The sequence below is a fragment of the Pelophylax lessonae genome (assembly GCF_965119305.1).
Source record: "Pelophylax lessonae genome assembly, chromosome: 5".
NCBI lineage: Eukaryota > Metazoa > Chordata > Amphibia > Anura > Ranidae > Pelophylax > Pelophylax lessonae.
In genome coordinates this window covers 486,343,992-486,362,830 of record NC_138772.1, presented here as the reverse complement: position 1 = coordinate 486,362,830, position 18,839 = coordinate 486,343,992, and the positions used below count along the sequence as shown (strand labels likewise).

The 18,839-nt window shown below is 43.9% G+C and overlaps 1 protein-coding gene across 1 annotated transcript in view; it reads left to right on the top strand.

Moving 5' to 3' along the window:
• The window catches only part of SNX31 (sorting nexin 31), a 108,918-nt gene that overhangs the window by 45,815 nt on the left and 44,264 nt on the right, over window positions 1–18,839 (top strand). The window contains exon 6 of the mRNA XM_082257455.1: window positions 6,596–6,686. Coding sequence (XP_082113581.1) covers window positions 6,596–6,686 — 91 coding nt within the window. The remainder of the gene's footprint in view (window positions 1–6,595; window positions 6,687–18,839) is intronic.

The window sequence follows — 18,839 nt, the reverse complement described above, 5'->3', positions numbered from 1 at the left end:
TGGTATTAATGTTGTTTTATATTGCCTAACGGAGTTTTTAATACCGTGAAAAAAAAATTATTTTTATAATTATGTGCTTTATCGGGGGTAATGTACCATCTTGCAATGCATTTGTAATTCATTTCAGCTGTGTTTTATATCAACTGTGGAGCTATGTATTCATTTTAAACTTTTTCCTAAGTGAAAATCTCTACTTCGTGTGCCCAGTTCCCTCTTCCATTTGTCAATGAATGGCGGGATCGCCGGTCCCGTCAAATCCACCAGGATTTTATATATATATATTTGATATTTTATTATCGTGTTTCTCAGAGGAGCTGATCCACTCAAAAGCGAGCAAATCTTCTCCCCTTCTCAGCGGTTTTGGCAGGGAAGTCACAAAGTGCCTCAACTGTCTATCGCCACTCATCGAGTCTCCAATCTTTCTTTCTTTGTTTTAATTCCTCATATGTGTATATTTGGTCATTATCCATTATCCATATTTTTTCTTGTCCTGGTGGGAAATAATTAGTGTCTTTTAAAGGAATTAACAGTGAATTATATTGCCATTTTTTTTGTGGGTTAAATCCCAAGTTTTAAGTGCTTGAATTGTGATCGGGTGAGTGTTAAAGTTTAAATTTCTGTATTGTGCATGTATCCATATGATTTTTCCTAAGTGAGTGTGACTTATTGTATATTCTATTTCTACCCAACTTTTCTCACTTTTCATTTTCCCCCATTCCATCACACGTGAGAGAATAGTTGCTTCGTAGTATTTTTTAAAATCTGGTACTGCTAGGCCCCCTTTTTTTTCCCTTAATTAATACTGCATGTTGTATTCTGGGTTAACATCTTTTCCAGATAAATCTAGTTATTAAAGATTTCAAAGTTCTGAAGTAAATCTGAGGTATCGAAATAGGCAACATTTGAAATTTATAGGTTATTTTTGGTAGAATTGCCTTTTTAATTATATTTATTCTCCCCATCCATGATTCCAGTTTTAGTTTTTCTTCTTCCTGTTTATCTACATTAATATTTAATATCTCTGACTTAATAGGGTTATTTTTTAGATTAGATAGTTTTCCATATTTTTTCAAGGTTTCTAATACATTTGGTAGAGTTATCCTCGGTCTGGTGATGTATAATAATCATCCGCAAATGCGGCAATCTTATGTTTCACATCTCCCACCTATATTCCCTTCACGTCTGGGTTCTCCCTAATTGTCGCTAATAAGGGTTCTAATGAAGATACAAACAGTAACGGGGACAAAGGGCATCCCTGCCTTGTTCCGTTGGACATCTCAAATGGCTCCAAGTGGGTCTCATTGACTTTCACTCTGGCAGTGGGCTGGCCATAGAGTGTTTGTTTTTATACATGCCATCATTTTTCTTCGAATTCCCAGTTCCTCCAGGGTTCCCATCATGAAATCCTAGCTGACCCTGTCGAATGCTTTCTCAGCATCTATCGACAGAATCAGCCCTTGGGATCCACTCCTAGCCATCCGCAGCATCAACAGAATTGTTCTTACGCCGTTATCACGGCCCTGTCTCCCGGGTATAAATCCTGTTTGATCTCTATGGACCCATTCAACCATCAAATTTTTTAATTCTAGTTGCCAACACTTTTGCAAAAAGTTTCGTATCTATATTTAAGAGCGAAATGGGTCTATAGCTTGAACATACGTTTTTTTTTCAGGATTACCATGATTGATGCTAAGAGGGCGTCCTTACTCATCCCATATTCTTGCCCTAAGCCATTAAAATAATCTTTTAATTTGGGTATTAACAGGTCCTTATGTCTTTTATAATAGCTTACCCTAAACCCATCTGGTCTGGGACTCTTCCCTGAGGGTGTAGTTTTAAGGGCTATACTTCTCTCTTCTAATGTGATTTGGGCTTCTAGTTGGTCTATTTTTATCTTGTTGAATTTTAGGTAATTTCACCTCTTTCAAATATTGTTTAAGTTTTCCCATTTTAGTTGGATCTTTCTCTCCTCCTGTTTCTTTGATATTATAAAGTTTTCCATAGTACTCCTGAAATACTTTTGCTACGTCAGCCGTTGAGTATACCGTTTCCCCCCTTAGTGTCTTTCATTTTCTCTATATAATTTATCGCTTTCTTTTTTTTAAATATTTTTTGCAAGTTTCTTCCCGATCTTATTTCCTTGATAGTTTTCCTTGGTTACTTTCCTAATCTCCTGTCTAATTTTCTTGTTCTATTAATTCTTTTAGTTCTTCTCTTTTTATGACTAACTGATGTTGGGTCTCAACAGACTGAATATTTTTATGGCTTTGTTCTAACTCGTAAATCACTGTTATCAGGTTTTCTTTATGTTTTTTAATCTCTTTTTTCCTTCTTGATCCTTTAGAGCAGTGGTCCTCAACCCTGGTCCTCAGGGCCCATTAACAGGCCAGGTTTGCAAGATAACTGAAAAACATCCCAGGTGATATCATTTGCTGCTCAGTGATTGCAGTACTCTAGTCTGCATCTCCCCAAGGTAATACTTAAAATCTGGCCTGTTAGTGAGCCCTGAGGACCGGAGTTGAGGACCACTGCTTTAGAGATTAATATACCCCTCATGTATGCTTTTTGTTCCTCCCAGAGTATATTTTTTGAAGTTTCTTCATTTTCTTTAATATGGAAATATAATCCTAGTTCTTTTTTCTAATTTCTTCTCCCCATCTCTTTTCCCTGAGTAGCTCCTCATTTAGTCTCCAAGTGTTTGATTTAAATGATCCCCCTATTATTTTCAGCTTTATCAACAGGTGCATGATCCGACCAGGTTTTTAATCCCTATTTTAGCTTCTGTCACTAATTCTACCCCTCTATGGTCTATCATGATATAGTCGATCCTCGAGTGTATTTTATGTACAGAGGAGTAGAACGTATAGTCTCGTTCTTTCGGATGAAACACCCTCCAAATGTCCAGTAATTTGCATTGGAATAGCTTCTTTTTAATCGTTTTCAGATGTATTGCTCTACTCCTCTGTACAGCCGACATACAGTTAGCTTCTGGGTCAAGACAAAAATTGAAATCTCCTGCTAGTTTAACTCTCCCTTTTCTAAATTCCATTAGTTTATCTAAAATTTTCCCTAGATATCCCATAGGTTTGTCATTGGGACAATACACATTTACCAGAGTCACATCCTTGGCATGAAGTTTCCCTTTCAAGAAAAGGAATCTTCCCTCGTAGTCTGCCATCCTTTCCTCCAATGCAAAATGAATTCCTCTGCCAAACCCAATAGCAACCCCTTTTGATTTTTTTGTTGTGGAGTCAGAATAGAACCACGTGGAAAACTAGATCGTCTCCCATGTTTTTAATCTCCTTCAGGATCTTCCGTCTCTTCTCGGGGGAATTCAGTCCCCTTATGTCATACGTTACATAGCTAATCTCTGTCATTATTAATGATTAGAAAGAGGTATTGCATTCTTCCCTGGAGAACAGAGGAAGATCTATCTTGGCTAAATAAAAAAAAAAAAAGAATTGGGGTGGGTACATTTCCTCTCAAACTTATCTCCAGTTGTGTTGGAGTGAATACATTAAACTGTGGTCTACTCTTCCCTTTCTCCCTCATCCTACCCTCCTGTTCTTCCCCTTGTGGGTAACTAGGCCTTCTCCTTTTAGGCACATCTAATCGATACATTTCCTCCCTCCTTGTTATCGACTTATCCCCTGGGGTGGAACTCTGATTTTAGATGCCTTGCTTCCCTCATGTCCCCCACGTTTTCACCCCAGAAATATTGAATATTATCTTGTTTTTAGTAATGGGGTCATTGGTTTAAGTATCAGTTTTCTTGCCAGGGTCTCTTGTGAAAGGTCTGCATATACTTGTAAGTTTACATCCTTATATTTTAATGGGGGTCTGTCTTTCAACTTTTCCCAGATCCGTGCTCTTTCCTCATATCTGTGGAATCTCATTATAACATCCCTTGTAGACTCTTTAGGTAGATTTTGTGGTTTCCTAATTCTATGTATCCTTTCAATTTCTAGTTTTTTGTTATTTCTCTTCCTAAGAGGGGGTTAAAGACAGTTTCCATCATCTTTTCTAAGTCTTACTCCTTCCCGCATTCTGGGAGCCCTCGTATTCTCAGATTTTTCCTTCTATCTCTATTTTCTTGGTCTTCCAGTTTATATATTTCTTTGTGCAATCTGAGATCTCCTCATCCTTTTTTTTTTTTTTTTTCTTTTTTTTTTTTTTTTTAGGACTTTTAATTCTTTTCCATGACTATACATTGTTTCCTCTACTTCCTCTATTCTTTTCAACATGGGGGCTAGGTCTCCGTGTATAGTTGCTACTTCTTTTTTAATGGACTGTTCCAAGTTTGCAAACCTTTCCCTCATCTCTCCTTTTGTGGGTAATTGATCTTTGGTTCTTTGCTCTTCCTCTCTATATATCTCCGTGTCTTTGTCCATCTGTAGATTACCCATCAGCACACCGTCTATGGAGAGATCAGAGCTGTTTTTTACAATTGTTTCTGTCATTTTCTGATTCCTATTTTTTTACTTGCTTCGCTACTCTGTTTAGATTTGGTTGCTCCTTGTCTATCACTGTTTATATTTTCTCCCGTTGTTATTTTGGGGGTCATATATTTTTTTAATAGTTTCAGGGCTAGCGCTTAGTTTTGGGGGCTTTCCTCCACCTTCTTTTGCGGTTTTATTTTTCATTTTTATCGACCTATTTTCTTTTTTCTGCTTCGCCCCTGTGTATGTAGTCAGCGTTCAGACAGTGATATTTCAGGAGTAGAAAATAAAGGGGAGAGGAGAGCAAAGCATACAAAAAAGAAAAGAAGGAAAAGAAAAAAAAAAGTTTCCCTTTCCCCTTCCCTCCCCTCCTCTTGGTTAGATACAGTCTAGTGCCTTAAATCCAGTTTATGGAGAGGTTGCCCTTTTCACATGGTTATGGAAGAAGAGGAGGTTGTGAGGCACATACCCCCTATCTGTGTAAAACAGTCCCTTTTGTATAGTCTTCCGACAGTATTTACTGGGTTCTTTGATTCATGGCAATAGCACACCATCAATGTAACAATTTTCTTGTCATGTTTCACTCATAATCAATTGTTCACTTTTAACATCAACAGAGCAGTCTTGGTATTAATTAATGGAGGGGGGGGTAGTTACCCCTCTTACCTTGCCCGACTTCCAGACCGGTCCGGTCCTAGCGATGAGCCTCTGTGTGTCCCTCCAAATGCCCGGGTTTGCAGCGAGTCTGCCTCCTCCTGTGCAGGTTCCAAGCACTGAGCGCCGGGCTCACACCTCCGGGCGACTCGAGGCCCCTCCTCCCTCTGCTCTCTCTGGACTTGCGGCTTGTAGGTGGCGATACCCTGCCGCTACTTTCAGCTGCGGGTCCCGGGGCACTCGTGTGGCTCTGTCGGGGTGGTCAGGCGGGGGTCATCGGGCGGCCGAGAGAGGGGGGTCAGTGGCCAGCAGCCTCCTCAAACCGACTGCTTTCTTCCATCAGCTGAGCGGCGGTCCCGAGTCTGCTCTCAGCTCAGCATTCTCATGCTGCAGGCGCCCAGGCTCCTCCCCTGATCTGGCCCCAATAATACTCCACTGAGCAGCAAATTATATCACCTGTGATGTGTTTCAGTTTTCTTGTAAACCTGGCCTGTTAGTGTGCCCTGAGGACCGGAGTTGAGAAACACTGGTCTAGCCTGTAGTGGTCAGTGCGTCCCTCCCATGGACATGCATTCCCAGACCATCACTGACCCACCACCAAACCGGACATGCTGAACGATGTTACAGGCAGCATAACATTCTCCGCGGCTTCTCCAGACCCTTTCATGTCTGTCACGTGCTCAGGGTGAACCTGCTCTCCTCTGTGAAAAGCGCAGGGTGCCAGTGGCAGACCTGCCAATTCTGATATTCAATGGCAAATGCCAATCGAGCTCCGCGGTGCCGGGCAGTGAGCACAGGACTCAGCTAGAGGAAGTTGGGCCCTCAGGCCACCCTCATGAAGTCTGTTTCTGATTGTTTGGTCAGAGACATTCATACCAGTGGCCTGCTAGAGGCCATTTTGTAGGGCTCTGGAAATGCTTATCCTGTTCCTCCTTGCACAAAGGAGCAGATACCGGTCCTGTTGATAGGTTAAGGACCTCTTACGGCCCTGTCCAGCTCTCCTAGAGTAACTGCCTGTCTCCTGGAATCTCCTCCATGCTCTTGAGACTGTGGTGGGAGACACAGCAAAACTTCTGGCAATGGCATGTGTCATCCTGGAGGAGTTGGAATGCCTGTGCAACCTCTATAGGGTCCAGGTATGTCCTCATGCTACCAGTAGTGACACTGACCCTAGCCAAATGCAAAACTAGTGCAAAACAGTCAGAAAAGGTGAGTAGGGGGAAATAATTTCAGTGGCCTCCACCTGTAAAACCATTCTGTTTTGGAGGTCGTCTCATTGTTGCCCATCTAGTGCCCCTGTTATATTTAACACCACAGTAGCTAAAACTGATAACAATACCCTTTGCTACTTAACTGACCAGATCACTATACCAGGAGTTTAGTTGACTTGTTGCTATACTCTGATTAAAAAGTGTACATTAATTTTCAAAGAAAGAATGGTCTTTTTCCTTACATTGTATTGGGGTTATAATGTCTACAATTATTTTATTTGTATTTTCCAGGCTGCTTTGTACAAACTGGGTGTGTCCAGAGAATTAAAGGAATATTTCAGTCTGTTTATTACACACAAAGAGAGCAATGGCGCATTCACTGGTAAGCGTTATTGACAAACTGTCGGAATTTCACATTTTCCTCAGTATATTTATTCCTGTATCTCATATACTGCAAACTCGCCTAAATTTGCTGATTTCAAATTGGAAATAATGCATTGTAGTGGATGGGAAATGGGAAATTATAGACTTGTGGTTTTAGGTGTTTGTTTCAGACTTTTAAAAGCTCTAAATGGTTATTCAGTATGTTTCCATTTTGTCCTGCGTGTTCTTGTGCTTTTTTTTTTTTTTTTATGTATATTTCACTGTTTTTCAAACAGTATATATTTTTAAAAAACAAATAACCATGAAATCCAAGAAAAGATCAAATTGTAAATTTGTTCACTGTCTAAAAAGAAAGGAAAAAAACAAACCCTCAAACCACACAAAAATACTTAAATTGCAGAGGAGGCCTAGATAATAGTGTATGTTGCAAACATCTCTAATACTGCAAGCAAATATTTGTATTCTTCAATTGGACTTTTAGGGCAACCCATTCTTACTGTAATGTAGGTAGAACAGGTGCGCTGCTATGGTGGGGTGAATGTCACCAATATAAAATACACACTGATGAGTGAAAAAATGTGAATTGCTGCTCCCACCAAGTTCAAGTACTCAAACTTGACAAAAAAATATTTGTGTAAGTGTTTTTAGTGGTGGGCTATTCATTACAATAATAAAGAAATCAATCAATGGGATACTGAAAAATACTAATATGCATATATAAGTGCCTAATCTGCACCTAACAGAAACAGACATCCAAAATTATACAGTAAAGTATAGTGAACATAAATGTGATAAACTATAATAAACGTCCATGTGAATTCAAACGCATGCAGTGCTTCTTCTTTAGAATATAGAAATTTGTGATTGTTCCAACACGTGTAGTGCTTCTTCAATCACCAATTTATTTCTAGATTCTAAAGAAGAAGCACTGCATGTGTTTGAATTCACATGGACGTTTATTATAGTTTATCACATTTTATGTTCACTATACTTTACTGTATAATTTTGGATGTCTGTTAAGGTGCAGATTAAGACTCGTATATGCATATTAGTATTTTTCAGTATCCCATTGATTTGATTTCTTTATTTTTTAATATTGTAGATGAATCCAATACCAGGCTACATCTAAATCTGTTCAGGGTTGTTCTGCCGATTTTTTTTTTTTTTTTTTTTTTTTTCCCCCATATTAAAGCTTCTGCAAAGTAATGATATAGTGGATTGTTGGAAATGTAATCCCGGAGAGAATGGGAAATGTAGTCCTGGAGAGAATGGAGACTATGGGTCACTTGTCTGATTGGACTATCCTCCCAGGGAGCATTGGGATTCGCAGAGACAGATGGGAGTGTCTATATAAAGGGGGGCGGGATCAACATCCGCTTTCTTGCCTCAAGGACAGCGTGGTGTGAGGAGGGAAAGAGCTGCTACGGAGCACAGAGAGAGTAGACTGGTGGAAAGACACAGAAGAGAGAGGCGATGTGCGGACGGAACTCGGTGGCTGACCGAGTAGAAGGACACTCAGAGAGACTGCGGGTGCTTCTGAGGAGCGTTGGAGGCTGGTGACCAGGACAGCGGGACACGAATTCCATCCCATTTGGTGAGAGAAATCCAACTTATAATAGATACAGTCTTATCAGACAGAGTCAGGGGAGGCCTATGACGCAGCTTAGTTTAACCAGAGAGCTGCAATTAACCTATAACGGTCGCCATAGCACACTGTAGTGCTGATTAGTGCTTGGCGGATCAGAAGATCTCCCCTTTCATTCTCCGCTCCCCCCCAGATTGGATATCATTTGACTGAGTACAGAAGCCTACATTCTCCTTTAATTTGGATTACAGTTAAGTTATCTTTACTGTGGATTACAATTGATAGCTACTTTTTTTTTACAGTGGATTACAAATACCATCCCTTGGGAGACAGAGGATCTCTTCTTGCTGGCGAAGACTAGCAAGGCCTTGCTCATCAAGGAGATTGTATCAGTCCAAAGTAAAGGGGGGGGCCCCCTATAGGATACAGAGTGCACTTGGATGGATGGATAGATAGATAGATAGATAGATAGATAGATAGATAGATAGATAGATAGATAGATAGATAGATAGATAGATAGATAGAGGTCAAGTTAGTGGAGACACTGAGATAAGTTAATTAACCTGCAGCATTGTTTCTGATTGTATTTAATATTGTTTCTGTGGTCACTCTCGCATGTCATTTGAGGGATGATTTATTGACAGATTCTTGATACATCAATCCTCAATTACAATTGTATGCTATACATGTGCTTTTATTTTGCTCTATTAGATCCTGAGTGCTAAATCCTATACAGTTTTTGGGTTGAGGATTGATTCAGGATCTTTCTTGTGTTCTGATTATTCACAATATTTGTTGTTGAGATTACTTATTCATTCCATTTAAACAAAGTCAGTAAACCTGATCTTTTACTGAAACCTGGTAGTGTCTAATTATTCAGCATGTCTGGACCTACAGTGTCAGGTAGGTTGGACCATGTTCACGGCAACAGAAGTGAGGAGGATGTGAATGCATCTGGCCACCCCCTTGGGGGCAGGGCTACATAATGAATAGTGCACCACTATCACTTACACAATTCTTACTGTATACATTTAAAATGGACAGTTAATAGAAAATATAGCGGCCCACAGAATTGGATAACCTTTATTCTAGTAAAAGATTACATTATAGCAGACCCCATTTTATCTACCCAGGCAGGGCTGTATCTGTAAACCATATTGTAAATCCTCAGTTTTAGCCCCCCACCTGGGTTGATGCAACGCATTAAAAAAATGTATCTTCAGGAGTAAGAGAATGCCAATCAAGACAACATATCAACAATGTGGTATATATCAAACTAAAGTTAAACATAAAATTCTGCTTTGCACGCATGTCATAAACATGCTTATGACAGCAACATGGTAAAATTCAAATGCCTTATCCTTGATCTACCTAGGAGGGTGCCACCACCAGGGCCCATCAGAAGTGCATACAAGGATCATGTGGACTCAGCAGAACCACTGCAACTAGTCACATGTATCAATATTTCTTTAAAAAAATCTATATACAGTATATCCCTTATCAAAGCTAAGGGCCCTTTAAATGGATACGATCAGACCAGAAATTCCATCCCTAGCTCATAAAAAGAAAAACACAGCACCTTCATAGGGTCAACTAAGTATCGTGTACCTAAAATTATGGCTTGTATTTCAAATGGTCCTCATTGTTGAGCACAAGGTAGGGGAACTCTTCCTGCCTTAAGTTTGAATACCCTTGAATGACAACATGACATGATTTGCTGTAGTTATTGTACTGTTTATTGAACCTCTCTTATGTACTGACATGTGCCTGTTCGATCTCTTGTAATTTCATTTTGAAATGTATATTGAAATTCCATTTATAGCCTGTAGTAACGAATCTCCTTTTAAAGTCTACTGGTAGTGAACCCCCATAGGTTATATGAACCCCCATAGGCTATATGTAAAACCAATGAACAGACCTTGGGGGGGGGGGGGGGGAAATGATATACTATATAAAAAATTACACTATAACCTAATGTTCAAAAATACCATTTATTTTTAATCAAATATATTCCCATCAATCAAAGTATGGTAAAAAAGACCAAGTCAATTTTGTAATTAATCAATATCAATTCCTAATTTAAAAACTCCTAACTACTGTATTACTCCATTGTGGATACTCACAAAGCCTTATCCCTCCAGTAATTCCATCTGTACATTTTAAAATTTGGCTATTCAGCATGTTTTAACATAAGCTCGTATATACCCCAATAGTTCAGGTACGTCCCATCCAAGGGCACTACCTACTTACTCCCAACATACCATAATTCATATCAGAGGGGTCCAGATATTGGTCTACCTAGTAAATGGGGGACAAAATAGCGCTGCCTACATGTCCCATCTGGCATGTGAAGCCACACTTTAACAACAGCGTGACGCAATGATGTCATATGTCACGTGGCGTGATGATGTAACCACTCTGCATTGGGTGTTTTCATTGCAGAGATGCCCCCGTAATGTATGTCGCCTCAATTTCTCCCTGAGACTCCACCCAGGGGGATGGATGCGAGACCAAACTTATGCCTGTTAGCCAATCCTTTTCAAACATTCAGGAGTCCTGGATCTGGGCACATAGATCTACCCAATCGCAACCGAACAAGAAGCCCACACGCCCCCCCACGGGAACTATTGTGTGAGGGGGAATGCCCCCTGTGCTGGGTATGGCCTCTGAGACAACCTATGGTGCCCGCAACCCAGCTACACAAAATGGCATTTATTTACAGTTCTCACATCAAAAAGTTAATTTATGTAAATGGTAGTTGTAAATAACTTGAGATGGCAACTGTACAGTTTCATATTATTTTTGAAAATGTGTGTTTTGGAGGGGAGGAGAATGTGTTTTCCTAGAATTGGTTACAAATTTTACTTTTTGTAAATTCCCATTGTATCCACATCTATTTACGCTTAAAGTAAAACTATAGGCTAAAACTAATGGGATCTACCATTAGATCGCGGACAGGTGACTGGTAGATCGCATCTGGGCTTGCTGACCTGCCATTCCAGAGCATCACAGTGCACTGCAGAGGGGCTACTTGTAAAGTTGGAGCTGTAGTAGGGAACAAGAGCCACATAGGCTGATGCCTCCTCTGTAGGGCTGGCTCCTGTCCCATACGGAGTGATACAACTGCTTTCCAGCTCTTATCCCGGCTAGCGGTCTTGAGTGCTGCCAGCAGCAGGAGAGAGGAAATCTTCAGGTCAGTGTGAAGCAAAACACTGGGCATAATAGTATAGGTCTGCTTTCACACTAATGTGCTGCAGTTTATCCACACCGCAGCTTTCCTGCAGGTTTGCTGTGCTTAGCCATAGACTTCTATTATATCCTGCGGGTTTGGAGCACTTTCTGAAAGCGCACCAAAACTCCTCCTTGCCACCTGATTTGAACCCATGATTGCCATGCAATGCACATTATTGTGACACCGTAGTACTGCAATTAGAGGTTTAAATTGGGTTTGAGGTGGCGACACTGTCAGCTGATCCTTGACTTCTCCAATGTCGTTTAGGTAGATCTCCATCTCTTTAAGGTTGCCTACCCCTGACTATAGGCAAAACCTCTTCTTTTTTTTTTTGGATAGAGTAAGTGAAGGTTTATTACCCCTGTCAGATTTTTTTTTTTCCCACCCACTGTGGAGATTTTTCCTTCCTGTACCATAACCAAACAGGAAGTGAAAGGAAATCATTGCAAATTAAGGGAATTCCTTTAGGGTCCCCTAGGTTGTATTTCCCCTCCATTACTTTTCTGGGGACAAACCAAAATTTGGTTTTTCTTTTACTTTCAATAATAATGGTAAAGAGGACAAATAGAGTCCCTTTTTACCCAAAACTAAAAAAAAAAGTTTTTCTTCTAGTTATAATACTTTAAAGAGCTTGCTATATAGACATGGAGATATTATAACCACCTTATCCTACCATCATGTGAAAGCACTGGTAGATACCCAATGGAGTTGTACTGGTAAAATGGATGTCTTTAATCTGTTTTGCCTGATACAAACCCTTCCAAAAATTTCCAGGAATTTTGAAATTGTGAATAGTTGCCACATGTCTTGCTATATAAATTCTCCGTACCATGGATGTGTTTGTAAATGCTCCTCAATGGGGTTGAGCGGACACCTAGATGTCCGTGTTCGACGGGTTCGGCCGAACTTTAAAAAAAAGTCCGGGTCCGTGTCCCGGACTTTTACCAAACTTTTCCCGGACACCGAACCCCATTGAAGTCAATGGGGACCCGAACTTTAAGGCACTAAAATGGCTCTAAAACACCAATAGAAAGGGCTAGAGTGCTGCAAATGGCAGCAAAACGTAGTTAAGAGCATGGCAAGTGCTCTGCAAACAAATGTGGATAGGTAAATAACTTAAAACAACGAAAAAAAAAACAGAAAAATAAAACAATGTTCTTCATCTCTGAAGGACGAGGCCCATATGGAGTAGGAGGGAGGTTGAGGTGGTGGTGGATGTGGCGGTGTCATAGGCGTGCGCACAGGGTGTGCCTGGTGTACCTGGGCACACCCTAATCACCTAGGGCACATAGCATTATCGCTCTGTTTGCCAGTGAGGAGATGGGAAAGATCTCCCTCGCACCTGCTCTGCTCTATTTCTCTTTGCCAGCAGGGAGAGTAATGTATCGGGGCCATGTACATGTAGGCAAACACATGCATGTGTATTTCAACTTTGGGGTGCACACCCTAATGCAATAGGCTGCGCACACCTATGGGCGGTGTAGGTGGAAGCGGCGGTGGAGGAGGACCAGGGCCGGATTAAGAGCATCATGGTCTTGGTGCTGAGGATTTTGAAGGGCCTTAAGGGCCGTGCCTTGGCATGCACCCAGAGGAGGAAGGGTGCAGCCATGCATGCCTAATTCAACATGGGATGCTGTCTCTGAAGCCCATAAACACATCAATGCATCGGCAACTGTCCCTCCTTGTCCGGCCTTCGCGCAGTGTGGGGAGGTTCTGAGGGTGCTGCCTGGGGAAGCGAGCATAGAAGCCAGACTTCTGTGTTTACAAGTGACAGAAGAGCGGTCACAGTGAATATGGCCAACCCGGGGCCTATATAAAAGGTAGGGGCCTGCATGGAGCTGCAGCTCCAATAGCCCCTACGTTAATCTGGCCCTGAGGAGGAGGACGAGGTAGCCAACACTGCTTCTTTTCACAAATTTTAAATGAGGGTACACCCCAAAAGAGTGAGAGAGCAAAAATGGAACAATGGCTGGGTAAGGTCGGTATCCATTGCTATTCTGCACAAGGTACGGAAAAGTCCTGTGGGATCCATGCCTGGTTCATTTTAATGAACGTGAGCTTGTCCACATTGTCTCTGGACAGGCGGCTGCGCTTGTCTGTTATAACGCCCCCAGCCGTGCTAAATACCCGTTCAGATAATACACTGGCTGCAGGGCACGCCAGCACCTCCAAGGCGTAAAGGGCAAGCTCAGGCCATGTGCCCAATTTGGAGACCCAGAAGTTGAAGGGGGCAGACCCCTCATTCACTACATGTAGGCGTGTGCACACATACTGCTCCACCATGTTGGTAAAATGCTGCCTCCTGCTAAGACGTTCCATCTGAGCTGCTGGTGCTGCTGTTTGTTGTGGCGTGCTGACAAAGCTTTTCCACATTTCGGCCATGCTAACCCTGCCTTCTGAGGTGCTGGCGGTGCCCTGGTTGAGTTGGCGACCTCCTCCTCCTCTGCCTTGTGCTTCCACTGTGGCCCCACTGTCAGATGGGAATGCCAGCAGCATCGCGTCTACCAGCGTGCGTTTGTACTCGCGCATCTTGCGATCGCGCTCCAGTGAGTGAATTAAGGACGGTACGTTGTCCTTGTAACGGGGATCCAGCAGCGTGGCCACCCAGTAATCAGCACAAGTTAGAATGTGGGCAACTCGGCGGTCGTTGTGGAGACACTGCAGCATGTAATCGCTCATGTGTGCCAGGCTGCCCAGAGGCGACGAAAGGCTGTCCTCTGTGGGAGGTGTATCGTCCGTGTCCTCTGTATCCCCCCAGCCACGCACCAGTGATGGCCATGAGCTGGCCTGGGTGCCACCCTGCTGTGAACATGGTTCCATCTCCTCCTCCAGCTCCTCCTCCTCATCCTCCTCATCCTCCAGAACTGTGCCCCTGCTGGACAATTGTGTCCCTGGCGTTTGTGTGTGCAGGAACCCACCCTCGGAGCCCCTTGCGAATGACTGCCCTGAAAGCCTTTGAAATGTTACCTCTTCATCCTCCTCCTCCTCCTCCTCATCCTGTGCCACATCCTCTTCCATCATCGCCCGAATTGTTTTTTCAAGGAGGCATAGAAGTGGGATAGTTAAGCTGAGAACGGCATCATTGCCACTGGCCATGTTGGTGGAGTACTCAAAACAGCGCAACAAGGCACACAGGTCTCGCATGGAGGCCCAGTTATTGGTGGTGAAGTGGTGCTGTTCCGCAGAGCGACTCACGCGTGCGTGCTGCAGCTGAAACTCCACTATGGCCTGCTGCTGCTCGCACAGTCTTTGCAGCATGTGCAAGGTGGAGTTCCACCTTGTGGGCACGTCACATATGAGGCGGTGAGCGGGAAGGCCGAAGTTACGCTGCAGCCCTGCCAGGCGAGCAGCAGCAGGGTGAGAACGCCGAAAGTGCGCACAGACGGCCCGCACTTTCTGCAGCAGCTCTGACATATCGGGGTAGTTTTTAAGGAACCTCTGCACCACCAAATTCAGCACATGCGCCAGGCAAGGGATGTGCGTCAAACCGGCTAGGCCCAGAGCTGCTATGAGATTTCGCCCGTTATCGCACACCACCAGGCCGGGCTTGAGGCTCGCTGGCAGCAACCACTCATTTGTCTGCTGTTCCATGCTCCTCCACAACTCCTGCGCGGTGTGTGGTTTGTCCCCCAAACAGGCAAGTTGTAAAACTGCCTGCTGTCGTTTAGCCCTGGCCGTGCTGAAGTTGGTGGTGAAGGTATTATGCTGTCCGGATGAGGAGGCGGTAAAGGATGAGGTAGCGGAGTAGGATGAGTTAGGAACAGGAGGCAAACTGAAGCGCCCTGCAATCCTCGGTGGTGGAAGGACATGTGCCAAATTGCTATCCGCCTCAGGCCCATCCGCCACTGCATTTACCCAGTGTGCCGTTAGGGAGATATAACGCCCCTGACCGTGCTTACTGGTCCACGTATCGGTAGTTAGGTGGACCTTGGCACAGATGGCGTTGCGCAGTGCACACCTGATTTTTTCCCCCACTTGGTTGTGCAGGGAAGGGATGGCTTGCCTGGAAAAGTAGTGGCGGCTGGGCACGACGTACTGTGCTTTTTAAAACTGGGCGTCTCCACCAGACGGAATGACAGCATTTCAAAGGCCAATAATTGTGAAATGCTGGCATTCAGGGCCAGGGATCGCGGGTGGGTAGGGGGGTACTTCCTCTTCCTCTCAAGTGTTTGGGAGATGGAAAGCTGAACGCTTCCACGGGACATTGTGGAGATGGTTGTTGGTGACCCAGGTGGTGGTGTTGCTGACAGATCGTCTGTTTGCGGGGTGGCAGGTGCCGGTATGACTACAGAGGTGGCTGGAGCGGCCGAGACTGCAGCAGAAGAGGAAGCAGGATGAGCCAGAGACGTTTCTTGGTTTTGAAGGTGTGTACTCCACTGCAGCTCGTGCTTTGCACTTAGATGCCTGATCATGCAGGTTGTGCTCAGGTTGAGAAGGTTTATGCCTCGCTTCAGGCTCTGATTGCACAGGGTGCAAACCACTCGTGTCCTGTCATCAGCACATTTTCTAAAGAACTTCCATGCTAGAGAACTCTTTTGAGCTGACTTTGGTGCGCTCGTTCCCTTGCTGCGTTGGGCAGTAGCAGGCGTAGTGTCTAGGGCACGGCCGCTCCGCTTCTGCACCCTGCTCCCTCTTCTGCTGTGCTGGTGGCTCTGTGCGACCACCGCCTCTTCCTCCAAACTACTCAGGTCACCTGCATGACCTTCATTCCATGTGGGGTCGAGGACCTCATCGTCCTCCACATCATCTTCCACCCAGTCTTCACCCCTGCCCTCCCTTTTGGTCTCCACAATGCTGAACGCCGCAGCAGTTGGCACCTGCGTTTCGTCATCATCGGAGACGTGCTGTGATGGTCCTTCCATGTACTCATCTTGAGAAATAAGTGGTTGGGCATCGCTGCACTCAATCTCTTCCACTTCTGGGGCAGGGCTAGGTGGATGGCCCTGGGAAACCCTGCTGACAGAGTCCTCAAAAAGAATAAGAGACTGCTCTATGGCTTGGGGCTCAGACTGCTTGCCTGATTTGCAAGGGGGTGAGGTGAAAGACGGTTGGACATTGGCTGCAGGTGCCAACTCTGACCTTTCTGCAGTAGACTGGGTGGGAGACAATGTAAAGGAACTGGAGGCACTGTCAGCAGCAAACCAATCTACTATCGCCTCTCTGTGTTCTGGCCTCATCACTTCTAGAGGCGTATGATGCCCTACCAAATACTGATGCAGGTTCTGTCGCCTACTCACACTTGAGGAAGGTGTTTCACTTGTGCGTGTAGCTGGCACAGATCGACCACGTCCTCTCCTTGCAACAGGAGCTCTAGCAGCAGCACCACCACGACCCAGGCCACGGCCCCTATTTGACGCTCTCCTCATATTTCTGAAATTTAAGATCTTGCCCTAGAAAGGTCTTTATTGAATAGCGGAACAAAAGAACAACAGTATCGCACGGGTGTATCTCGCAGTCAAATATGCAAACTATGCCGCAATTTAATGTTTTTTTACACCAAAAGGGTGTGTATTGAATAGCGGAATAGGATAAAAAACTGTATCTCACACGTACAAACACAGACTAGGCCCGATTTAAATTTTTTCCTACCCTAAAGGGAGGATGAGGAAGAGGAGTATGGAACAGGCAGCACCCTCAAATCTTCAGAAGTATGAGATGAACCCCAAAAACTTGGAAAGGTGGATCTCACACGTACCGACACAGACTATTCCGCAATTTAATTGAGCCCCAAAGGTTTTTATTGAATAGCGGAATAGGAAATATGATCAAAAAAAAGTGTATGTTTTTCACACGTACAGAAGCACACTAGGCCCCAATTACTATTGTATGTACACCTAAAAGGATGGATGAGGAAGAGGAGGAGGAGGAGTATAGAACAGGCAGCACCCTCAAAGCTTCAGAAGTATGAGATGAACCCCAAAAACTTGGAAAGGTGGATCTCACACGTACCGACACAGACTATTCCGCAATTTAATTGAGCCCCAAAGGTTTTTATTGAATAACGGAATAGGAAATATGATCAAAAAAAGTGTATGTTTTTCACACGTACAGAAGCACACTAGGCCCCAATTACTATTGTTTGTACACCTAAAAGGATGGATGAGGAGGAGGAGGAGGAGTATAGAACAGGCAGCACCCTCAAAGCTTCAGAAGTATGAGATTGTGTTCACTGTACCCCACAAAGATTGTGTTCACTGTACCCCACAAAGATTGTGTTCACTGTACCCCACAAAGGTTTTGTTCACTGCACCCCACAAAGATTGTGTTCACTGTACCCCACAAAGATTTTGTTCACTGCACTCCAAAAGGATTGTCTTCACTGCACCCCACAAAGATTGTGTTCACTGTACCCCACAAAGGTTTTGTTCACTGCACCCCACAAAGGTTTTGTTCACTGTACCCCACAAAGGTTTTGTTCACTGTACCCCACAAAGATTGTGTTCACTGTACCCCACAAAGATTGTGTTCACTGTACCCCACAAAGATTGTGTTCACTGCACTCCAAAAGGATTGTCTTCACTGCACCCCACAAAGATTGTGTTCACTGTACCCCACAAAGATTTTGTTCACTGCACCCCACAAAGATTGTGTTCACTGTACCCCACAAAGATTTTGTTCACTGCACTCCAAAAGGATTGTCTTCACTGCACCCCACAAAGATTGTGTTCACTGTACCCCACAAAGGTTTTGTTCACTGCACCCCACAAAGATTGTGTTCACTGTACCCCACAAAGGTTTTGTTCACTGCACCCCACAAAGATTGTGTTCACTGTACCCCACAAAGGTTTTGTTCACTGCACCCCACAAAGGTTTTGTTCACTGCACCCCACAAAGGTTGTGTTCACTGCACCCCACAAAGGTTGTGTTCACTGCACCCCACAAAGGTTGTGTTCACTGCACCCCACAAAGGTTGTGTTCACTGCACCCCACAAAGATTGTGTTCACTGCACTCCAAAAGGATTGTCTTCACTGCACCCCACAAAGATTGTGTTCACTGCACCCCACAAGGATTGTCTTCACTGCACCCCACAAGGATTGTCTTCACTGCACCCCACAAAGGTTTTGTTCACTGCACCCCACAAAGATTGTGTTCACTGTACCCCCCCCAAAGATTTTGTTCACTGCACCCCACAAGGATTGTCTTCACTGCACTCCAAAAGGATTGTCTTCACTGCACCCCACAAAGATTGTGTTCACTGCACCCCACAAAGATTGTGTTCACTGCACCCCACAAAGATTGTGTTCACTGTACCCCACAAAGATTGTGTTCACTGTACCCCACAAAGATTGTGTTCACTGCACTCCAAAAGGATTGTCTTCACTGCACCCCACAA